The following is a 22,437-nucleotide window of genomic DNA, read 5'->3' as shown; positions in this document are numbered from 1 at the left end:
CCATCTTTAACAACAAGGGAGATGTGCAGAGTTGTGGTAACTGAAGAGGAATAAAGCTGATGAGCCACACGATGAAGCTATGGGAAAGAGTAGTTGAAGCTAGACTAGAGCAGAGGTGAACATCTGTGAGCAGCAGTATGGTTTCATGCCAAGAAAGAGTACAACAGATGCAATATTTCCTTTGAGGATGTTGATAGAGAAGTACAGAGAATGTCAGAAGGAGCTGCATTGTGTCTTTGTAGATCTGGAGAAAGCTTATGACAGGGTGCCCAGAGAGGAACTGTGGTTTTGTATGAGGAAGTCTGGAGCGGCAGAGAAGTATGTTAGAGTGGTGCAGGACATGTATGAGGACTGTAAGACAGTGGTGAGGTGTGCTGCAGGTGTGACAGAGGAGTTCAAGGTGGAGGTGGGACTACATCAGGGATCAGCTCTGAGCCTCTTCTTGTTTGCTATGGTGATGGACAGGATGACAGACGAGGTTAGACAGGAGTCTTCATGGACTAGTTTGCAGATGACATTGTGATCTGTAGTGAGAGCTGAGAACAGGTGGAGGAGAAGCTAGAGGCATGGAGGTTTGTCCTGGAAAGGAGAGGAATGAAGGTTAGCCGCAGCAAGACGGAGTATCTGTGTGTGAATGAGAGGGACCCAAGTGGAAGAGTGAGGTTACAGGGAGAAGAGATCAAGAAGGTGGAGGATTTTAAGTACGTAGGGTCAACAGTCCAGAGCAATGGAGAGGGTGGAAAAGAGGTGAAGAAGCGTGTATAGGCAGGCTGGAACAGCTGGAGAAAAGTGTCAGGTGTGATGTGTGATAGAAGAGTTTCAGCTAAAATGAAAGGAAAGGTTTACAAAACTGTGGTGAGACCAACCATGTTGTTTGGTCTGGAGACAGTGTCCCTGAGGAAAAGACAGGAGGCAGAGCTGGAGGTAGCAGAACTGAAGATGCTGAGGTTCTCTTTGGGAGTGACCAGGATGGATAGGATCAGGAATGAGTACATCAGAGGGACAGCACATGTTAGAGGCTTTGGAGATAAAGTCAGAGAGGCCAGACTGAGATGGTTCGGACATGTCCAGAGGAGAGAGAGTGAAGATATTGGTAGAAGGATGCTGAGTTTCCCACTGCCAGGAAGGAGGCCTAGAGGAAGACCAAAGAGGAGGTTTATGGATGTGGTTAAAGAAGACATGAAGGTAGTTGGTGTGGGAGAAGAGGATGCAGCAGACAGGGTTAGATGGAGGCAATTGATTCGCTGTGGCGACCCCTGAAGGGAAAAGCCGAAAGAAGAAGAAGAAGAAGAAGAATTGTGGCACATTTTCATAATCAGAATCAGAATGCAGTTTATTGCCAAGTAGGTTTTTACACTTACAAGGAATTTTCTTTGGTGCTCTTGGTGCAAATACAATAAAATAGTAAGTAAGCGATGTGAGAAATACGGGTAAAATAGACAGGTATGTACAGTTACTACGCAGTAGTAATGAATATAGTCAACAGAGCTTTTTTGCAGTGGCACGGGTAGTGTTTATCAGCGATGCAGCAGAGGGGAAGAAGCTGTTCTTGTGGCGAGAGGTTTTAGTCCTGATGGACCGCAGCCTTCTGCCTGAGGGAGGGGTTCAAAAAGTTTGTGTTCAGGGTAAGAGGGGTCGGCCAAGATCTTGGTTGCGCGCCTTAAAAGCCTAGAGGTGTACAGAACCTAGAGAGATGGCAGGTTACATCCGATCACCTTCTCAGCAGAGCAGATGATGCGCTGCAGTCTGCTCTTGTCCCGAGCAGTGGCTGCAGGGTACCAGACGGTGATGGAGGAGGAGAGGATGGACTCTATGATAGCCGTGTAGAAGTGCACCATCATTGACTTAGGCAGGTTGAACTTCTTCAGCTGCCTCAGGAAGTACATCCTCTGCTGTGCCTTTTTGGTTATGGAGGTGATGTTCATCTCCCACTTCAGGTCCTGGGAGATGATGGATCCCAGAAAGCGGAAAGACTCCACGGTGAGCACTGTGGAGTCAGAGAGCTTGATGGGAGCAAGGGGGGGGGGGGGGGGGGGGCGGGCTGTGTTCCTCCTGAAGTCCACCACCATCTCCACTGTCTTCTGGGCACTGAGCTGTAGGTTGTTCCGGCTGCACCAGGTCACCAGGTTGTCAACATTCTGTCTGTAAGCAGACTCATCCCCATCAGAGACGAGTCCAATGAGGGTGGTGTCATCTGCAAACTTCAGGAGTTTGACGGACTGGTGCCTGGAGGTGCAGCTGTTGGTGTACAGGGAGAACAGCAGTGGAGAAAGAACACAGCCTTGGGGGGGAGCCAGTGCCGATGGTCCTGGTCTCGGAGACTTGCTTCCCCAGCTTCACGACAGAAAGTCTGTGATCCATCTGCAGGTGGAGGCAGGCACACTCAGCTGGAGGAGCTTGTCCTGGAGCAGGGCAGGGATGACTGTATTAAAGGCAGAGCTGAAATCCACAAACAGGATCCTGGCGTAGGTTCGTGCTGAGTCTAGGTGCCGCAGAATGAAGTGGAGAGCCAGGTTGACGGCGTCATCTACAGACCTGTTGGCGCTGTAGGCGAACTGGAGGGAGTCTGTGACGGCTTTTAGGTGAGGAAGCACAAGGCGCTCAAAGGACTTCATCACCACAGAGGTCAGAGCGACAGGTCTGTAATCATTAAGTCCAGTGGGTCTTGGGCTTCTTCGGGACAGGGATGATGGTGGAGGTCTTGAAACAGGCTGGAACGTGGCATGTCACCAGTGATTCATTAAAGATGTCAGTGAAGACTGGAGACAGTACTCCACCAAGGCTGTTCATTCCCCCATATGGCATTGTCACTTTTTAGAAATGCAGCATTTGTTTATTAGTTCTTGATGATCAGAAATCCCAGCAACATAGAATGTGTTCATTTAATATAGATGTACCCACAAACAGAATGATCTTGTGCTGAGCACAGGCATGTGTTATGCATGTGTATGTTATGTACAGATACTGAATCACATGACCTAAATATGTAGCAAGCGGTGGGAATTGATGGAACTCAGAAACACCCCCACAATTTTATCAATTGTTCCTTGTATCATTTCCGACAGGTAAGCCCCGATAAGTTGGCGATGCTCGATTTGTAGTAGGATCACAATCATGTGATCGTCAGCAGGCAGCTGATGTAGTGTTCACTTGTTGTCATGGTTACAGTGACGTTGTGCCGCTATCTGGCAATGATACAGAAAACTTTAACAAATCCATGGATCCAGACTATAAGCCTCATCTCTGCCAAAATCTAATCCCTTGGTCCTTGTGTCATTTCTGACCTTCCCTCGAAATTTCATCCAAATCTGTTTAGTCTGTTTTTGAGTAACGTTGCTAACAGACAGACAAACCAACGCCGGTTATCATATAACTCCTTAGAGGAGTAATAATCATTAAAAAACATCAATGCTCTAAAACAAGGAGCTCTTTAAATATTTATTCAGTTCATTTACAGATCAATACTCGTAATCAGTTAGTGGACAGTAGACTTAGAATAAATCCCACTGATTCATCATCAAAACCACATTAAAAAATATATAGAAAAACAGACCTCAGCTTTGGCAGAAACACTGCTGCCACCAGCTCTACAGCTGATGATGTAGATTCATTACTATAGCTGAAATATAAATATTTAAACACGTCATTTCACACAGTTTTACTCATAAATCACTGGTTTTCTTCCTCTAAAATAGGACGGTGGCAGGACGGTGATCCCGTCCATGTCCAGCTCCACTGAGTGAACACTGAAGTCTCCCAGACCCTGAAACAAGTTCAGTTTGAGACAGAAAAAACATTTAAAACACAATCAAATGAAAGTTAGAATAGCTAAGCAACCAGAAAGAATATTTGTAAGGACAGAAATGATGGGCAGTTACTCTTTACTGTTATTTGTAAGTAAATAAAAAGCATATTTGTCCTCTCAGGTTGCTGATTAAAGCTCCCTCCACTGCAAAGAAACTCAGTGGAGCATCTTGAGGTAAAATCTTGGACTTAAAACAACGGTGAACATATTAAAGCTGGGATCTCATAACATTATTAAATGTTTTTCATAATCAGAGGCTGACACTGTTCTGTTGTATGTCTGCTCATAATGTTGCTCTGTATTCCTGTGTTTTTATGCTGTTTTTTGTGCATTTTGTTTTGTGTTTTTAATGTATTTGAGCTTTTTTGTTGTTGAATGTTTCAAATTTAACAGCTGTGTAAATTATAATGAATAAAATGTATGTCTGCCACCTTGTTCATATAAATATTATATGTATAATTATTGTGTTTGTGAATGTTTATATCCTTATGTGGTTGTGTTTCTGTGTAATTGTGCATTTTGGATTGTATTTCCATTCATTTTTGTTGTATTTTTCATAAATTTGTGTATTTTTGTATTGAATCAATCTAAGATGTCCTGGTTCTTACCGATGTGTTGTTCAGAACCTGCAGTACTGCCTCTTTCTGTTGAGGCTCTCTGGTCAGCAGATAGAGGAAACCTCCTCCTCCAGCCCCGGCTAGACTCTGACCCAGAACCAGGGGCCTCAGAGCCTCCATCATGGATCTAACTGAGGCCGGTTCACAGCCAGGAGCCATCAGCTTCTTCTGCTGCCACGACCGGTCCAAACACTGACCCAGTCTGGACAGAGAACCTGGGAAGAAAATAATCAATGAGCTGCAGCTGCAAACCTGGTTTTACTTGTAGTTTCTGGTTCTTCTTTATGGAGCAGCTCAGTATTTAATATACTGACTTTGTAATACAGTCAAATTTAAATCTAACAAAACTTAAAACTGAATCAAGTATGTAATAAACAGCTAGCTTAGCAAAACATAAAGACTGAAAACTGAGGAAACAGCTAGTTTAGCTTAGCATAGAGACTGGAAGTAGCTAGCTAAACTTAGCATAAAGACCGGGAATGGGGGAAACAGCTAGGTTAGCTTAGCATAAAGACTGGAAACATGAAAATTGTTAGCTCAGTATCAAGACTTGTGCTTACTTTAGCACAAAACCGGAAATAGGGGGAAACTATTAGCTTAGCTTAGCATGAAAACTGGAAACAGAGTTAAATAGTTAAGTTAGCCTAACGTAAGAACTGGAAACAAGACAAGCAGCAAGCTTAGCTCAGCATAAAGACCAGAAAGGAGGGTAAATGGACAGCTTAGCACAGCATAAAGATTTGAAACAAGGGAAACAGTTAACTTCGACTAGCTTCAGGACTGAAAATAGGGGAGACAGTTAGCTTAGCATAAAGACCAAAAATAAAAGGAAAGAGCTAGCTTAGCTTAGCACAAAGGCTAAAAACAACGAGAAATTGTTAGCGTAGCTCAGCATAAAGACTGGAAACGGAGTGATAATAATAATAATAATAATAATAATAATAATAAACTTTATTTATAGAGCACCTTTCATGCACAAAATGCAGCCCAAAGTGTTTGAACAAAGTGATATAAAATATAACAGTTAAAAAAACAGAGTAAAACAAGGAATACAACAATAAAAACATAAAACACATAATTAAAAACAAGAAAATACTAAAACAAAACAAAAGCCGTGACAATAAAATCAACCAGAATAAAAAGCCAAATTAAAAAAAATAGGTTTTCAGTTTCTTTTGAAAAATAGCCAAGGATTCTGCCATTCTCAGATCTGGAGGGAGAGTGTTCCATAATTTGGGGCCATAAAAAGAAAAAGCAGCTTCACCCATTCTTTTGTGGGACACTTTGGGGAAGAAAGCTTGGGTAATAAGCTACCTTATCATAGCATGATGGTGGAAAGAGGTAGCTAACCATAAAGACAGCTATCTTAGTTTAGCATAAAGACAGGAATCTGGGTAAATAGCTAGTTTATCTTGGCAAAGAATTGGAACGGGGACACAGTTAGCTTACTATAAAGATATATAGCAAGAGAAACAGCTGTCTTAGCTTAGCATACAGACTGGAAATGGGGAAAACAGTTACGCAGTTACAAAATCCACATAACAGATTCTCTACAAATAAATGATTAACATCTTTTGTTCATTTGTTTTCTAGGGCGACATGTTGGACTATTTCTTGTCTGAACCCATGAAAATAAGGACTGATCTGTGCATGTTCAGCGTGTCATCTTCTCTAATGACTGTGGGCTGCTTTTTACCTGCTTTTATTTTTGAACCTATTTATATTAACTGTTTGTGATTTGAGGTCAGTAGTTGATATTAAATAAAGTATCTCACCATCTAAACAGGCCCTGGCGCACTCCTCGGAGTTGGACACCAGCTGCCGGGCATTCTGGACCATGGACGGCAGCCGGCTGTACCAACTACGAACAACATCCTGCAGATAAAACCACCAGAGTCATGTCCAGCTCCAGAGCAGAGCAGTGCAAAAGCAGGGTCATGCATTTTTAATTCTGCTTGTTTGTTAAATACAGTAACAAGAGGGCTAAATAAAAGAACCATTAAAGTGTCTCATTACATTTGAACAGCAAGAAAGATTCTGTCTGTTTTAACAGTTTCTGGCTCTAAAAAAATCTAAAAAAAAAAAAAAAATAGCATTTTTTTTGGAAATAACATGCCTTTCAACACACTGGAGGGTTCTGGGATTCAGTGGGTTAAACTAACACAGTGATAACAATATACTTGTGCAGCGTTACCACAAAACATCTCAGCTTATCTCCCCCAAAGGTAACCATGGTGATTTAACCTAGAGAGGAGTGGTACGTTTTAACGGAAGGGAATCCCTGACCTGCAGGTGTGAAGGTACCGACCTGCAGCAGGTTACGAGCCAGCCGGGTTTTGCCGGTGTAAACCAGCAGAAGGTGCTGCTCCAGAGAAACCAGGAACTCCTCTGAAAGATGCAGGCGCTCAACCTCCACCTGCAGAGGAAGAGACGCCCTGGATCGACCCACCTTAACTCCGCCCACCAGACCTCCGACCTGATCCTGCCAACCTCCACCTGGAACAAGATGAAGATGAAGAAGAAGAAGGAGGATAAAAGGGATGAGGAGGTAGGAAAGGAAAGGAGGTGTCATTTGAAGTAGGCCACACCCCCTCCAGTGTAACCACGGCGACAGACATACCTGTAGTGAGTATCTGCTCCAGGTAAAGCACTGCATGGATCAGGGAATCTGTGTCGTAGGTTCGACCGGTGCATCTGTAGACTGCAGCCAGCAGCGCCCCCGCCAGGATGCTGCTGGTACCTGCAGGACAGAAACTCATCAACATGGTGAACTTTCGCCATCATATACAGCCGGATTTTACGTTGTCTCGTTTATTTTATTGCAGCATTTTGAGTTGTTAATGTATCATTTCTGTTTTGTTGTTGCTGATTTTGTTTATTAGTAGTAAATGCTGTTTTTTTCTGTTGTTTTATGACAAATATCAGGTTTATGTAGACGTTTTTATTGTCCCTGCTGCAGCATTTCATGTGTACAGGTGTAGTTCTTCAATTTTGATGTAGATGTTTGTATTTCCTGTGTAATGGTTGATGTGTTTTTTTTGTTGTTTTCTGTTAATACTCTTTTGTATCATAATTAATAATTTTATTATCTTGATTAATTTATTTTTTATTGTTATTGTCGTTAATTGTATTTTATTCTTGGTCTTGAATCTTTGATTTTTATTCTATTGTTTCTTATTTTTATTACTACATTTTTTATTTTATTATTAGTTATTTTATTTTTCATTCTTTCTGTTGTTTGTAGTTGAGATCCACAAGGCAGCAATGACCAACTGGGGATATTATTATTAATATTTTCTTTACACTATTCTTTATATTATTCCATCTTCTTCTTCTTATTACTATTAATATTTTTAATTCATAATATTGGACTTTTACTTTAATATGACTATATTTATATTGTCATTATTAATAATTGTATTTTATTCTTGTTCTTTAAAATGATTATTCGTCGTATTGTCATATTATTTTTCACTATACAATTATTTTAATTGTTTCTTTTATTAGTTAGTTATACTGTTAATTTATTATTGTTATTATCGTAATTATTTCATCTATTAATGTTTTCTTCTTTACATGTGCTGTTCTGTTTCTCACCTAGTCCAGATCCGGTTGGCAGCTCAGACCAGCTGTGGATCTCCAGCCCTCCTCTCCACCTCTCCTTCAGCTGATGCCCCAGAGGATGCTGGGAGTCCAGCGACACCAGACCGCTGCAGACACAGACCGCCTTCAGCAGGGCTCCTGCAGCACAAACACACAGTAAAACTCAGCCTTTCCTGTCTTCCTCACCCTGTTTACAGCATTAAACCGGTCGGTGCTCTACCGGGAGCGTGAGGCTGACAGTAGTCCTTCAGGTCATCCAGGCTGTTGCAGACGATCGTAGAGGAAGCTGCACTGTCTCGCCCTCCGCTGCAGCTGACCAGCACCAGGTGAGGATCAACGATGAGTCGAGCTCTGGCACCAATAGGACGCTTCCCATCGACCTTCACGGCAACGTTGGTCACAGAGCCGCCGTGCTCAAAGGCGATCGGTGGAGTGTCACTCCAGCCGCCTGCAGCACAAAAAAAGAATCATCTTATTTAAGAACAGAAAAGTTCAGCTGCTCTTTATCAAACAGTAGCTCATCTTTATCTTTGTTTTGGGCTTCCTCTTGTAAAATTGAAAACCACACTTTTAAAGTACATCTGATGAAGCGTAAAACGTATTTTGTTTTTCTAAACCTTGATCTAGGTAATGTTAAAACCAATGAGGAGGTGTGAAAGTGTGGACACTTTAATTTGTAGTTTTCACTATTTTCTTCCATTTTATTAACAAAATCATTAATCGATAATTGAAAATGTAAGTATTAACAGTGGATGAAAATGTCATCTAGTACAGCGGCCTCCAACCTTTTTTGCACCAGGGATCGGCTTTAAGCAAGACACCTTTCTACAGACCAGTCATGACGCACATAACAAATAACAATCTTCTTTTATGTAAAAAAAGTGTCGTAAACTAATAAAATTTGTTTCTATTGCTGAACATGTATTTACTTTTTCTTCTGTTTTAGCAAGAACGTCTTCAGAGATGTCTGCTTTGTATTAATTTTGGAAGGGGATAGATTGGTGGCTTCATTTAACAAAATGAAAACTGACAGGAAACAAGCACAGATAGAAGTGACAAGAAGACGATTTAGTCATTTTTCAAAATAAAACACCATGCAGACTCGGCTGGAAACAAAATAAAAAACAAAACGTTTTTATTCATTCTGTGTGACCCGGTGGCGGGGGACTCTCTAGTAGGATAGCAAAGTAAAAACATCCTTTTTGTATGAATCAGAAACTGGCATGTTTGGCAGCTCTTAATCTCAACTCATCACAATCTACAAAAAGCGAAATAAAAAGCTGACCTGCCAGATCCAGTCTGGCCGGACACTCCATTTCCTCCCACTGTCCAAAGAGCTGGACCTCCCCCTGTTCAATGGAGATGAACCTCTGCGATGACATCACAGCCTGACGTAGCAACACCTGCCCGGCGCCCTCGTAATGCCTTGCTGCCCGCACCAGCAGGTCCGGCCTGCAGGGGGCAGTAACACCGACATGCAAAATTAAAAACCCACCATCACCACAGAATAAAACCCAGAACATGACGCTTACCTGCCAAGCCATTGCTGTCTCTGCGTGGTGAGGGCGTAGACTCCACCCCTCAGGTCACCCCCCTCCAGCAGAAGGTAGGCGGAGTTCCAGGCCTCGTTAGCAGCCGGTCCACTCCTCAGACCTCCTCTCCCCCCCGCCATGCACACCAACACATCAGCAATACAGGACAAACAGCGAGCAGCCACGCCCAGCTGTAGTCCAGGCTCCACCCCCTGATCCATGCTCCCCGCTGCAACTGAAAACACATGAGAACTTTCTGTAAAGATTATCTGTATTAAACTCACATAAACCAGTTTAAAGCCAGCAGCTGGTTAAAAAAGAACTATGTTTGATGTGTATTTATTACAACATTAATTTAATTCATAATACTGTATTTACTGTATAAACTTGTGCTCTTCATAGTAAGTGGTAGGTGGATTTTTTTACGTCTGCACACTCAGTTATAGTATTTAGGAGCTAGATAATTGACAGCTGTCAGACTTTTAAAAAAATGTTGTTGTTTTACCCATGTGCTTTTGATTTTTAGATCTAAAAGTGACAACACAAACAGTTTGTATTTAACTGTTCAATAATGCTCCTTAAAAAACAGAGTAACTACTCTACGGATGGTAGCATACCTAGGCTAAGACTAGCTTATGGATGTTGGTAACTAGCTTAGGGATGCTAGCCACTATGCTGGTGGCAAGCCTATGATATTAGTTGCTAGCATAAGAAGGCTACTAACTAATGTATGGATGCTCGCAGCTGTCCAACGGATGCTTGTGGCTAGCCTTGGTAAGCTTGTAGCTTGCCTGTGGATGTTAGTGACTGTCCTATGGATGTTTGTGGCTAGCTTTTGGATGTTAGTAGCTAGCTTAGAGATGTTACTGACTAGACTGGGAACTCTAGTGACTGTCTTACAGGGATGAATGATTAGCCAAGAATGTTTGTTATAATAATGCTACTAACTAACCTACAGATGCTATAGATTAGCCTAGGTACGCTAGTAGGTAGGATTAAAGATGTTAATGACTGGCCTAGGTATGCTAGTAATCAGCCTTGGGATCCCAGTGATCAGCCTACAGATGATAGTGAATATCTTATGAATGCTTGTGGCGAGTTATGGGATGCTAGTAGCTAGCATTAGGATGTTAGTGACGAGTAGGAATTCAAGTGACTGTCTTACAGGTAGTAGTGACTAGCCAAGAATGTCTACCATGACAATGCTACTAGCAAGCTTACAGATGCTATAGATTAGCCTAGGTATGCTTCTAGCTAGCCTCGGGATGTTAGTGACAAGTCTTGGTATGCTAGGAACAAGACTTGGGATCCTAGTAACCAGCCAGCAGATACTAGCAACTATTCTATGAATGTTTGTGGACAGCTTTTGGATGCTAGTAGCTAGTAAATGGATGTTAGTAACTACAGTATGAATTCAAATGCTGTCTTACAGTTACTAGTGACAGTGTTTACTAGAGTTACATTGTTATTGTTATTACTATTATTATTATTTGTAGATGTAGTATTAGTAATAGAAGTAGTAATATTAGTATTATTATTAGTATTCACAATACGCTCTTTTGAAAAAAAACAACAAAAAACAAAAACATGTACACATATGTGGATGGCAGGTCTGAAGAGGATAGGGATTCTAGTGACTCTACAACAGATAGTAATGACGAGCCAAAGACGTTTAGCATAAGAATGCTACTAACTAGGCTATGATTGCTAGAGACTACTATTGGGATGCTAGTGGCTAGTAGCTGCTAGTAACTAAAATTACAGAACCTAGAGAGTGGACATGTTCATAAAAAACTACAAATGTTTCCACGACACCTGTAGTCCTCTGCTATGACACACTGTTTAGTAAAACAAAGCTCAGACTCACTGCTGTCCAGCGTTTCTAGCAGCGCCTCCTGCTGGCCTCCCAGCACCACGGCCCTGAAGCTGGGCAGCAGGCAGACATCGGTGTGACTCATTAGGGCGTTGGTTACCCTCCTCCTCCCCGCCAGGAACAGCAGCTCCTCCCTCCACTGCAGCTCCACCTCTTGGTGGGTGAGTGACATCACCTCCTTCAGAGAGAGTCTCCAGGCCTCCCTCCACTTCCTCAGACAGCCGTGTCCCCCCAGCAGCCAGCCGACTCCTCCATCCAGACCCACAACACCTCCTCTGGGGTGGAGAACCGGGAAGAGACGTGCCTCCAGGAGGGAGCGCTCTTCTCCTCTGACCCACAACTCCTCTGGCCTGAGGAGAGGAAGGAAGGAAAAAAAGGAAGTGGAGTGTAAAAGGTCCATCCATTCTCTATACACCGCTTTATCCTCACTAGGGTTGCGGGAGGTGCTGGAGCCTATCCCAGCTGACTCAGGTGAAGGCAGGGGACACCCTGGACAGGTCGCCAGTCTGTTGCAGGGCTCCATACACAGACAAACAATCACACATTCACACCTACGGGCAGTTTAGAGTAATCAGTTAACCTCAGCATATTTTTGGACTGTGGGAGGAAGCCGGAGAAAAAGTGTAAAAGGTGCTTTTGCTTATTTATGAACACATCTTTTAAAGGGGAACTTCGGTTTTTTTCAACCTGGGGTCTGTTTCCATATGTCATTTCATACATGTGAGTGATGGAGAAATGAATTTTCGACATAGCTCCAGTATTCAGCCAGGCAGGCAGCTTAGCAGCTCAGCTAGCAGCTCAGCTAGCGAAAAGTACGGGGCAGCTGGCCCCCCTGCATCAAAGTCCGCCCTAACGTGCTTTTGGTCCACACTGACCGGCTCAGATAGTCTCAATGAGTGTCCCACAACATACTAGAGATGAGAAGTGAACGAAAACCTCCACATTACTTGGCGATCGCTATGAAATTACATATGGAAACAGACCCCAGGTTGAAAAAAAACGAAGTTCCCCTTTAACTTTCCTGTACTTAGAACATATAAATCTTACTGTATTCCTGTTCTGCTGAAGAAGAGGCTCCACCCCTGGTTGAGGAAGGAGGCGCTACTGTCGTTTGGGGAGACCTGAAGAGGAGCAAGAGCCACATTATAATCTTTGTTTTCAGGCTTTAGAAGGAAATCATTCCCTGTGATAAAACAAATGCTTTATTCTTTACGATTTTACTATTTTCTGAATACATTTTGCTGCGTCCAAAATGTAATTAAATTTCTTTGGTTTTTAATTTGTTGTTCATTGGTTTACTTTAGCTGATTTTCATACAGCTTTTATCATTTCTATAGTTTGTGTTACATGTGAAATAAGTTATTCATCAACCAACACTAACAATGCTGTCATACAAATATGTGTCTGATATTTGTATTTGTATCATAAACTACAAAAATGTGAAATTACAAGCTTATATGTGCAAATCTGTTCTAATGTTTGCCCTTTAAACTGCAATACTGTCAAATGCAAACCTGAAATTTCATTTGGTTATTGATGAGAAGTCTGGAAACTAAGAAAGGCAAAATTTAAAGACTTTTGAAACTAAACAAAACAAAAAGGTGTTTAAAATTTTCTGCAGAAAATTTCTAGTCAATGTCCTACATTTTTATGGACATGAAAAAATAAGAAATATATACATTTGAATATAAGTGTGTAAGTGTTTCCTTTATTTGATGTTTGTAAAATCAGGTACAACTTTCAGATCAAAATCAGAAAGCCTAAAATTTGTTTAAAAAAAAACTAAAATATCGTTTAAATTGAAAAGCAAATGCTTGACAGTTGATATAGCAATTTGACAAAATATAAACTAATTTCCTGTTATTTATGAAAGATTTTACAACTTTCAGTGACAGCTCAGCAGACTGAGTTTGCTCAGTTGTCATGTGCAAACTCAGTCTGCCGATGAAGACCATGAGATGTAGCTGAAAGCACTGAAGAAGCTGGCATGTGGACCTTGAGGGATAATTACTGAGTTTCATTCTACCTGCAGGTCGTCGTTTGCTCCCACCACCGTGTAGACGTTCAGCTTCAGCTCCCCAAGCTCAATCCGATGTCCCTGGATGATGATGTCATTGCAGAGTGCCAGCTGCCTGATGCACGGCGACGTTGACAGCTCAAGACCTGACAGCAAACAACCCGACGGGACATTCAGAGGACCCTAGAGGACAGTCAGAGAGAATATTTCTTTAGTACTGTGGCTAAAAGAACCATAAAATCATCTTCTAGTGTCTGATATGGTGGTGTACTTATCCTCCTGACCTGTAGGTGGCAGTGTTGCACTACTGTGTCGGTTGCCATGGTAACGTCTCCCTCCAGAACGCTGTTGATCACCCGGCCTCCTTCGCTCACCACACTCTCTCTCTAAAGGTCAACAAAACAAACAAACCAGATTAGCTAGTGTCAGTAATTAGTTGTGGGGTTCCTCAGGGTTCTATTCTTGGTCCTTTATAGTTTCAGTTTAGTTAAAGCAGCTTCAAATAGGGATGCCACGAATAAGTTTTTTTTTTGTTCCTGATCCAATCTGAGTCATTTAACATTTAGCATCTGATAACAAGTCCTAATCCGGTAGCATCTTTCTCGATAAAGCACACTATCAGTATTGCACATTAGCTGTAGAACCTGGTTTTGCCACAAGATGGAGCCTGTTACTGTTTAAATAATGTAGTGAGGAGTGGAGGCAAACAGTATCGAGTATTGTGGGGGTTTAGCTAGTAAATGGGCACCATGACAAAGTCTTTAGTGATGCCTAATGACTTCCATTAATGTGAAATTAAGCTGGGATCAACTACTATAACTTAAAATAGTTAACACAGGAAGTATATCAAATGTACTAATTTGGACAAAAAAATGACCAATCATTGGTTGATAATGCTAGATTTTTAAAGAAAGTTTTGTAATCTATGGCATCTGAAATGACAGCTTATGGGACTGAAGGGTTGGGTTTAGGTTTGTGCGGATACTGATCAGTTGAAATTTACCTTAAGTGGTTCCAATTCTGATCCTAAGATTTGGATCAGGACATTTATAACTTTAGATAATCTTTTCTGTTTAACTGTGATCAACATAATTATGATGCAATGCAGTGTTTGTCTAGCATTCTCTCTGCCCTAGCTATGTTTTCGGTAAATATCTTAACATCCAGTGGAGGGGAATAATCAAGTCCAAGCCCTCAGGCAGTTGTGCTGTGTATTAGCATCACCTGGATGTGGGACAAAGTGTTTCTATCTGTCCAATCACGGGTCAGTCGGTCAACGTGTCGCTTCCCGGACAGAGTAATGTAGTCATAGCGACCCCCAGGAACGTACACTACAAATATGAACACAGATTTATTTAATATTTATTGTACAGTATGTACACTGCAACACAAACAAGCTCAGCAACTTTGTAAGTCTTTGACGTTAGCGTTATTTGAATCACTAAGCAGAGGTTCTGTGGATCTTTTTGGGCATCAAACATGTCATTTCCTGCATTTTGGTAAATTTTAACGCACAAATTGTTCCTTTTCTTCATCACTGTCTTTATTTATGTAAATGAAAACACCACATTTAGGAGCCAGGTGATGATTCAGAATGTAAAGCAATATACGTGGATATAAAAATATTTTCCACAGTAGATTTATTGAAGATGCCACCGCTGTCTGTTTCAAAATAAACATCCACTTTATGTTACTTTAATTATTTCATGTTAGTTTTAGAACCTTCTGTATCTACATTTACATTTTTATTTAACAGAATAAACTGACCCAGACTCAGTGCAGCTCCTCTCAGGATCTTCCACAGCTCCGTCCTGCCGCTCCTCATCGACGCCCCCTGTGGTCCGACCGCTGAACTGCCTTCACTCACAAACTGGTCCAGAGTCAGATCTGAGCAAAGGCACTTTAAAATGTCCAGGAAGAGCGAGATCTGAGGAGGAAACACAGCATGGAGGTATCGAACATTTATGTCTGTTTTCATCTGGAGGCAGTGAAGTCAACACAAACATCCACCAGCTGAGATTCTCCCCAGCTATCTATTGATGTTTAACAGAATCTGCTGGTTCTCTGGAACATGTAATCTTATTGTTCGGCAAAAATTTGGTGAAAAATATCATTAAAAAATATATTACATCGGTGTCTTTATGTTTTCGATATAAAACTACAAATCAGGGTCATTACATCATAGCTGACTATTTATCCGCAGCAAAACATCACTTTTTGAATTAAACTTCTGTCTTATCTAAATCTTTTACCTTTAATCTAATTAAAATTTTGTACATCTTATTCAGTTCAATTAACTGATTACTTCATTATTTGACGGCAATTTTTTCATTTTTTTTTTTAAATTTCATATTTTCAATTTAGTAAGTTTGAAAATTTGACTCCCTGATTTCTAATCTTATCATTTTGCCTTTTTATTTTCTGTTTTTGAATTTTATCTCAAAATTATAACTTTGTAACTCAGAATTTCGACCTGTGAACTCAGTTTTCTCAGATTTTTGAATATTTGTTTCATATTTATGAATTTCAACACCTTCAAACATAAATTTTGTTTTTCTTCCCCATTCTCATATACTTGTTTCTGCATGTTTTTCATTTTCTCTCAAGGTTTGCCTTTTTGTCTAATGTTTTTGACCTTTTAATTCATATTTATCAACTCAAATACATAAACATTTAATGCTTTATTTAATACCACTGATTTTTTAAACACATAATTTTGAACTTTTAAATGTTTAATTATTTTATCCTCATATTTTTCACCATTTAACCTGTAATTTATGGCTTTTAAATCATAATATGACTTTTCAACTTCTTTAAACACAAACTGATGATGTCTTATCTCTAATGTATGACTTTTTAAGTTAGAATTTTGAAGGTTTTTAAAAATAATTTGAAATTCTCAAAGCCAGGTGTGGAATTTTTATGTCATGTTTAAAGGTTGTACAAGTTCCTCTCATATGTTTATATTATTAATAATTTATAAGATGAAAATTAACTGAAAATTCTGAGGTTTCATCATTCATGACTAACTACTTATCTACAGGCAGTAAAGGGCTTCAGTCCATCCAGAAGAGCACATACAGGTGAATGCAGGTACCTGGAGGGGCGGAGCTCCAGAGTCCAGGCCCAGGTAGGTGCAGCCGTCCAGAGGAGGAGTGACGTGAGTCTGCAGTAACTTCTCTGACACAGATCTGCAGAAGAACACTGGACCCGACACCTGGTAGCATATATCAGAAAAATAAACATCACCTCAACTTATACATAAATGTTGTTTGAAAACAAAAACATAAACATTAATACATTTTAGGCCTGTTTTAGTAAGAAAATGTGATGAATTTCCCCAAATTAAAGTTAAATTTAGCCGTTAAATTTAAGCCCCGACGACAGTTTTACATTAAATTTGTGAAGTTTATAGCACTCTGGCTGAATGCAGGTTATTGTAAATTAACTGTCCGTCTTTACTGTTCACAGTGGAAATGAACAGATGAGATTGATTTTTCTTCACAGGACAACCAGGACTCACCAGTGGCACTTTCCCATCATGCATCACAGCCTGTTGGATCTGCTCCGTGGTTCCTCTGTAGATGATGTCTCTGACCCGACCCTGGAGGACAACATCATTCAGTCAGAACGTTAATGAAACAACTTCATATAGGGAGGTAAAAATAGAATATAAATAAGTTCAAACGACCTGCGTGTCGGACAGATAAACTCCATGATCGGCTGCATAGGAGACGTCACCCGGTAACGCCAAAACCCGAACACCAGAGAAGCCGTCCCAGGACAGAACTAAACCACACAGAGACGGAGTTTAGCTGAAAATTATGATTAAACATCAACAGTTTGATTTAAACTACAGCCAGAAACAAGTTAAGAACACTCAGATCGGTTGTTAAATGTAAAAACAAAGTGGCAGTTATATGAATTCAGTGTGCGAAGCTACGTTATAGTTCTATTTAACTGTATAAAAGAATATTTTAAAGTACTCTAATAGTATTCAAACATAGTTTATAGTAATTTACCTGTATACAGCAGGGGATTTTATTGTAATTCAACCGTGTAAAGCAGGACTATGTAGTATTCTAACTGCATCCAGAGATATTTTACAGAAAATTAACGACATTAAACTGTACTTTTTATTCCACAGTTTATAGTAATTTAATTGTGTGGGGCAGTACTCTATAGTACACTGACTCTAAGTGGTGGTAGTTTATTGTAATGTAAGTGCATGCAGCAATGATAACTTATAGTAATTTCAATTAATGAAACAGTACTTTTTAGTACTTTAACAGTATCCAAAGGAGTTTATACTGATTTAACTGTGTGATGCAGTACTTTTTAGTACTACAACTGGATGTATACACAATTTATAGTAATTTAACTATGTGAAGCAGTACTTTACAGTATTCTAACTGTATGCAGTGGTAGTTATTAATAATTTAATTTGATCAAACAGTACTTTATAGTATTCTAACTGTATGTACTGGCAGTTTTTGTCATTTAAAGCTGTGAATCAGTTCTTTACAGTACTATATCCAGATTTGAACTTAGTTTATAGTAAATTAACTGTGCAAAGTACTATTATACAGTATTCTAATGGTATGCAGTGGTATTTATTGCAGTTTAGCTGCAGTAGTTTGCAGTACTATAACTGGATGAAATAGTGCTTTATAGTCTTCTCATTGTATGCAAGAGTAGTTTTTAGTTATTTATCTGTGTGAAGCAGTATTTTATAGTACTCTAACTGTATCCAAAACATAGTTTATAGCCATTTAACTGTATGCAACAGAGACCTATAGTACTACAGTAACAGAATCAATGCAAACAGATGCAATCAATGCAAGCATCACATTATACTCTACGATGGGATGACACTAACCAAAGTCAGGAGGAACAGTGAGGATCATGTCAGTGCTGCAGACCCAAACACCAGGAGGAGAACCAGGGCAGATCTAAGGGACAGAAACCAGCAGTTTTATTGGTTCCCAGTTAAACTGAAGCAGAACCAGCATAGAGCCCTGAGGTTCCCCACATTCATCAAGGTATGTTCATCTCAGTTTTACCTCAAAGTAGTAGTACAAGAAGTCTGTTTATATGTGTTTACAGAGTTTATTTAATGGTGTGTATGAAGCACCTGGTTGCTGAGGGAGTCCAGCAGCAGGTCCAGGCAGCAGACCGGAGCTTGGACGTTCTGATCAGGCTTCTCTTGAGGCAGCCAACAGAACGCTCTGCTGCAGGAGCTCCAGGGAAAATCTCGTCCCTGAAAGGAGAAAATCAGACATCTTCACTACAAACCATCTCCAGAAAGCAGAAAAACAGACTGAACTTCGTCACTGCCAGACTCACCGTGTGGAGGATGAGGATGTGAGCATCATCCAGGACGTCAGCTGTCACCACCTTCAAAACAAAACAGAGCAGAAAATAATACATCTTCAATCAAACAGCAGCAGTATTAGACTTTAACTGACTGAGAAGATACACTGTGAGCATGTAGTAAACCAACAAATATTAAAGTTGCTGTTTTTAACTTGGAACCTGTTGGTGTGTATTTATTTATCTAGCCGAGTTTAGTCATATTTGCTCTACAAAGTCAGCAACATAAGGTTTCTTCATTGACATGTTCTCTCTTCCACTAAAGTCATTTCTTAATAACCGTAATGTACAGAAGGACTGATAACAAACACATAAAACCAGTTTCAGTCTTCATGTGGACACCTGACTTCTGTTCAGACAAACTCTACCAGTTGTAAATCTGTGTTCGACTCACGGTGTGTCCGGCTCGGTTGCTCAGGTGTTCGGCAGCGACCAGCAGAGCGTTCAGCGTCGCCCCTCCGCTGCCCAGCGGCTCCTGGCGATCCCTCACCGTTAAAACCAGCGCACCCTGAGAGAGAACGCCACGCTGCTGCCGCAACTCCAGCTCTGACACAAACATACACACAACAGACTTTATAATGGTTCAGGTGCAGGCAGCAACAACCAGGAGGTCACACGGTACAACACAACACACCTGACACTTGGGTTACATGCACATTATCCTGGTTTGATAAACACCACGAACCATCTCAGAACTGACACCTGTGGTCATGTTGATCTTAATTTTTCTTTGTAAGCAAGAAATATACATCTTAGAAGCCTTTAGCCATGTCTGTGGATTATTCATTTCCTTTAAGTGCTTCAAAATTTACAAGAGTTTAAAGATTTTAATTGGTGAATAGAGTCTAAAGGCTTGTTTAGGACTTGGTCTTGACTTGGAAGTTGTTGGTCTTAACTTGAAACTTATCTAGGCACCTCCGAGTCCAGACTTCCATCCATCCATCCATCCATAATCTATACACCGCTTTATCCTCACTAGGGTCGCGGGGGGTGCTGGAGCCTATCCCAGCTGACTCGGGCGAAGGCAGGGGACACCCTGGACAGGTGGCCAGTCTGTCGCAGGGCTACATATACAAATAATCGCACTCACATTCACTCCTACGGGCACTCCAGAGCAACCAATTAACCTCAACACATTTTTGGACTGTGGGAGGAAGCCGGAGTACCCGGAGAAAACCCACGCATGCACAGGGAGAACATGCAAACTCCATGCAGAAAGATCCCAGGCCCACTAGTCCAGACTTGTGACTTTAAAATTAATTGTAAAGCTTCATTGTGTCCATCAGCGACACCTTCAGGCCGTCCACTGTAACTACAGGAACAAAGAGCTCAAAGATGGTGTATTGCCAAGATGCTCCTCACCTCTCTGAAACGAGTACACGCTGTCTTTGTGCTGGCAGGTGAGGACGACCACCGTCCACCGGAACCCGCCGCCGTCTGACATCTTCCGACGGCTCACAGCTTCTTGTAGCGTCCTAAACCATCCAGGAAATCATATCTTCACACACGGAGGCTGTTTAACCCGGTTCGACCCGGTTTAACTTAACACAAACTAGCTAGCTACTGTTAGCAAACCGAGGCAGTGGAGCGAGGTTAGCCGAGCGGGAGACGGAGAAGTAAAACTGACGGACCTTGTTTCCGTTAAACCGCCGTCTCTCTAATGTATTCATAGATAAAGAGGTTATAAAAACAGTTTTTGATTCAGAGAAGCTTATTTCACTCAAAGCTGTTTGTTTTCTGTTTGCGAGCTCCATCCGACTGTTTTGACTGCGCGGGCTTCCGTAGCTACAAACTTTGACGTTTGATTTCAATCTTTGGACCTCTCGGAGGGGCGGTTAGCTTGAAGGAAAGAGACAATTAAAAAAAATAAGCTCAAGATGTTATTGAACGAGTTAAATTACGAGTCAGAGGAGCTTTTACGAACAACCTCAGTGTAAATTACAGTTTAATAAAGTCCTGAATAAATAAATCCACTTCTACACAATAGGTTACATTTCCGGGACGTCCCGGTAAGAACGGGACGTCTGGCGGCTGAAGATCAACAGTCTGTGGCTGAAGAGTTTAATCTAATTTCAGAGGCTGACTTTTATTAGAAGTCCAGATATTTGACTTGCAAAGTCACATGTCTAAAATATCAGTTCAGAACTATGAGTTATGAAATCAGAATTTTAATATACTAAGGAAAAAGTGTGGGGAAAATCTAAATTATGAGGTAGAAATTGAGATTTTGATTTTATATTTCAGATATTTTACTTTATCTTAAACTTATTGTACCTATAGTGTCTGCACTACATTTACAAGACACCAGGTTAAAAGTATGAGCAAAAAATACTTATTTTAACTGGTCAAAATCATGTAACTTATGAAAAACACAACAAATTATGATTAAAAATGGCATAAATTATGCAAAAGTTAAAATTAAGTATCAGAATGTAAGAATTCTGACATATTGTCATAAAAACAGAAAAAAACTAACTTCTGAAATAAAAATTGAAATCTTGACTTTATATCTCGCATTTTAAAGTCAGAATTTTAATATACTAAGAAAAAAATATGGGGAAAATCAAACTTATGAGATACAAATTGATATTTTGACTTTACATTTCAAACATTTTACTTCATGTCTTACATTTGGACTTTTTTAATCTCATCTCATTGACTAGTTTCTACCACAAATGTACAAACAGGTTAAAAGTATGAACAAAAACACTTTCACTGGTTAGAATCAAGTAAAACAAAGCAAACTCCAATTGTAAGTGCCAAGTTTGATGTAAAGAGTAAGAATTCTGACATATTTAGTCATAAAAATAGGGAAAAACTATATTCTGAAATAAAAATAAATAAATTCTGAAGTCAGAATTTTGACATACTAAGAAAAAAAATGTATAGAAAAAAATCTAAATTATGAGATAGAAAGTGAAACTGACTTCAGAATTCAATTTTATTTATCTTTTATCAGCAACTTTTTTCTTAAAAAAAGGGAACATTTGGAATAAAAAAAATTCTGACTTTAAATCATAAAAATAGGAAAAAATATTGAAATTTTTACTTTTTGCCTAACATTTTTTGACTTGGTAGCTCAAATTTGGAGTTTCATTTCCTAGTATTTCACTTAAGCAGTGAAAAGTTTGACAAAGTTATTTATTTGTTCCGTCTTGTTCCCCCTTCTCTTCTTTAATACCTGAAATAACATTTTCATTCTTTAACTCCGAAACAATTATGTTTGAGCTACAAATTTAGTTTTATCTGTTGATATTTGATCTAGAGAATGAAAGAAAACAGTGAAAACCACCTGAATCAACTTCCAAAAGTTTCTTTCTCTACACAAATGAGCAGCTGTAGTTCATATTTACTGGTTTAATGTTCCTGAAAGAGGTTTTAAATCTGATTTCCTGATCGATGAGCTCACCCTCAATTAATCAACTGCGAGAAAATCTGTTACTTTGACTAAAATAAAGTCATTTTTGTTTGAGAAAACTGCCAGTGTATAAAAATAAATTCTATTTCTTTGTGTACCGTCTTCGCTTGGAAAATAAAATCTGTCACTTTTTAACCGTTTAACATAAATAATGAGTGGATTAACTGTGATTAAAAAAAAACCATTAGACACTCTGCAG

The 22,437-nt window shown here is 40.1% G+C and overlaps 1 protein-coding gene across 1 annotated transcript; it reads right to left on the bottom strand.

The window, feature by feature from the left end:
* Positions 1-3,424: 3,424 nt before the first annotated feature.
* On the bottom strand, positions 3,425-20,607 carry fcsk (fucose kinase). The gene is made up of 23 exons (XM_022200999.2): positions 20,183-20,607; positions 19,215-19,366; positions 18,794-18,844; positions 18,582-18,707; positions 18,327-18,399; positions 17,139-17,236; positions 16,971-17,051; positions 16,545-16,664; positions 15,215-15,374; positions 14,672-14,778; positions 13,732-13,833; positions 13,457-13,630; positions 12,478-12,551; positions 11,425-11,780; positions 9,558-9,792; positions 9,311-9,477; positions 8,246-8,473; positions 8,020-8,163; positions 7,043-7,162; positions 6,731-6,918; positions 6,198-6,297; positions 4,414-4,637; positions 3,425-3,763 (listed from the first exon to the last, which is right to left on the bottom strand). The coding sequence occupies exons 1-23, from the start codon at positions 20,262-20,264 to the stop codon at positions 3,659-3,661; spliced, it is 3,267 nt and encodes a 1,088-aa protein (XP_022056691.2). The 5' UTR covers positions 20,265-20,607; the 3' UTR covers positions 3,425-3,658.
* Positions 20,608-22,437: the final 1,830 nt, after the last annotated feature.

This window comes from Acanthochromis polyacanthus, chromosome 8 (genome assembly GCF_021347895.1).
Source record: "Acanthochromis polyacanthus isolate Apoly-LR-REF ecotype Palm Island chromosome 8, KAUST_Apoly_ChrSc, whole genome shotgun sequence".
Lineage (NCBI taxonomy): Eukaryota > Metazoa > Chordata > Actinopteri > Pomacentridae > Acanthochromis > Acanthochromis polyacanthus.
This window is presented reverse-complemented; position numbering and strand designations above follow the sequence as displayed.

Bases quoted from the DNA above. Each gene is read 5' to 3' on its own strand.
- fcsk (XM_022200999.2), bottom strand. From the start codon at position 20,264: ATGTCAGACGGCGGCGGGTTCCGGTGGACGGTGGTCGTCCTCACCTGC. The intron at 18,708-18,793 runs GTGAGTCTGGCA...TTCTCCTTTCAG, and splicing joins ACATCCTCATCCTCCACACG to GGACGAGATTTTCCCTGGAG. The intron at 13,631-13,731 runs GTCAGGAGGATA...ACTGTCCTCTAG, and splicing joins TGCAACACTGCCACCTACAG to GGTCCTCTGAATGTCCCGTC.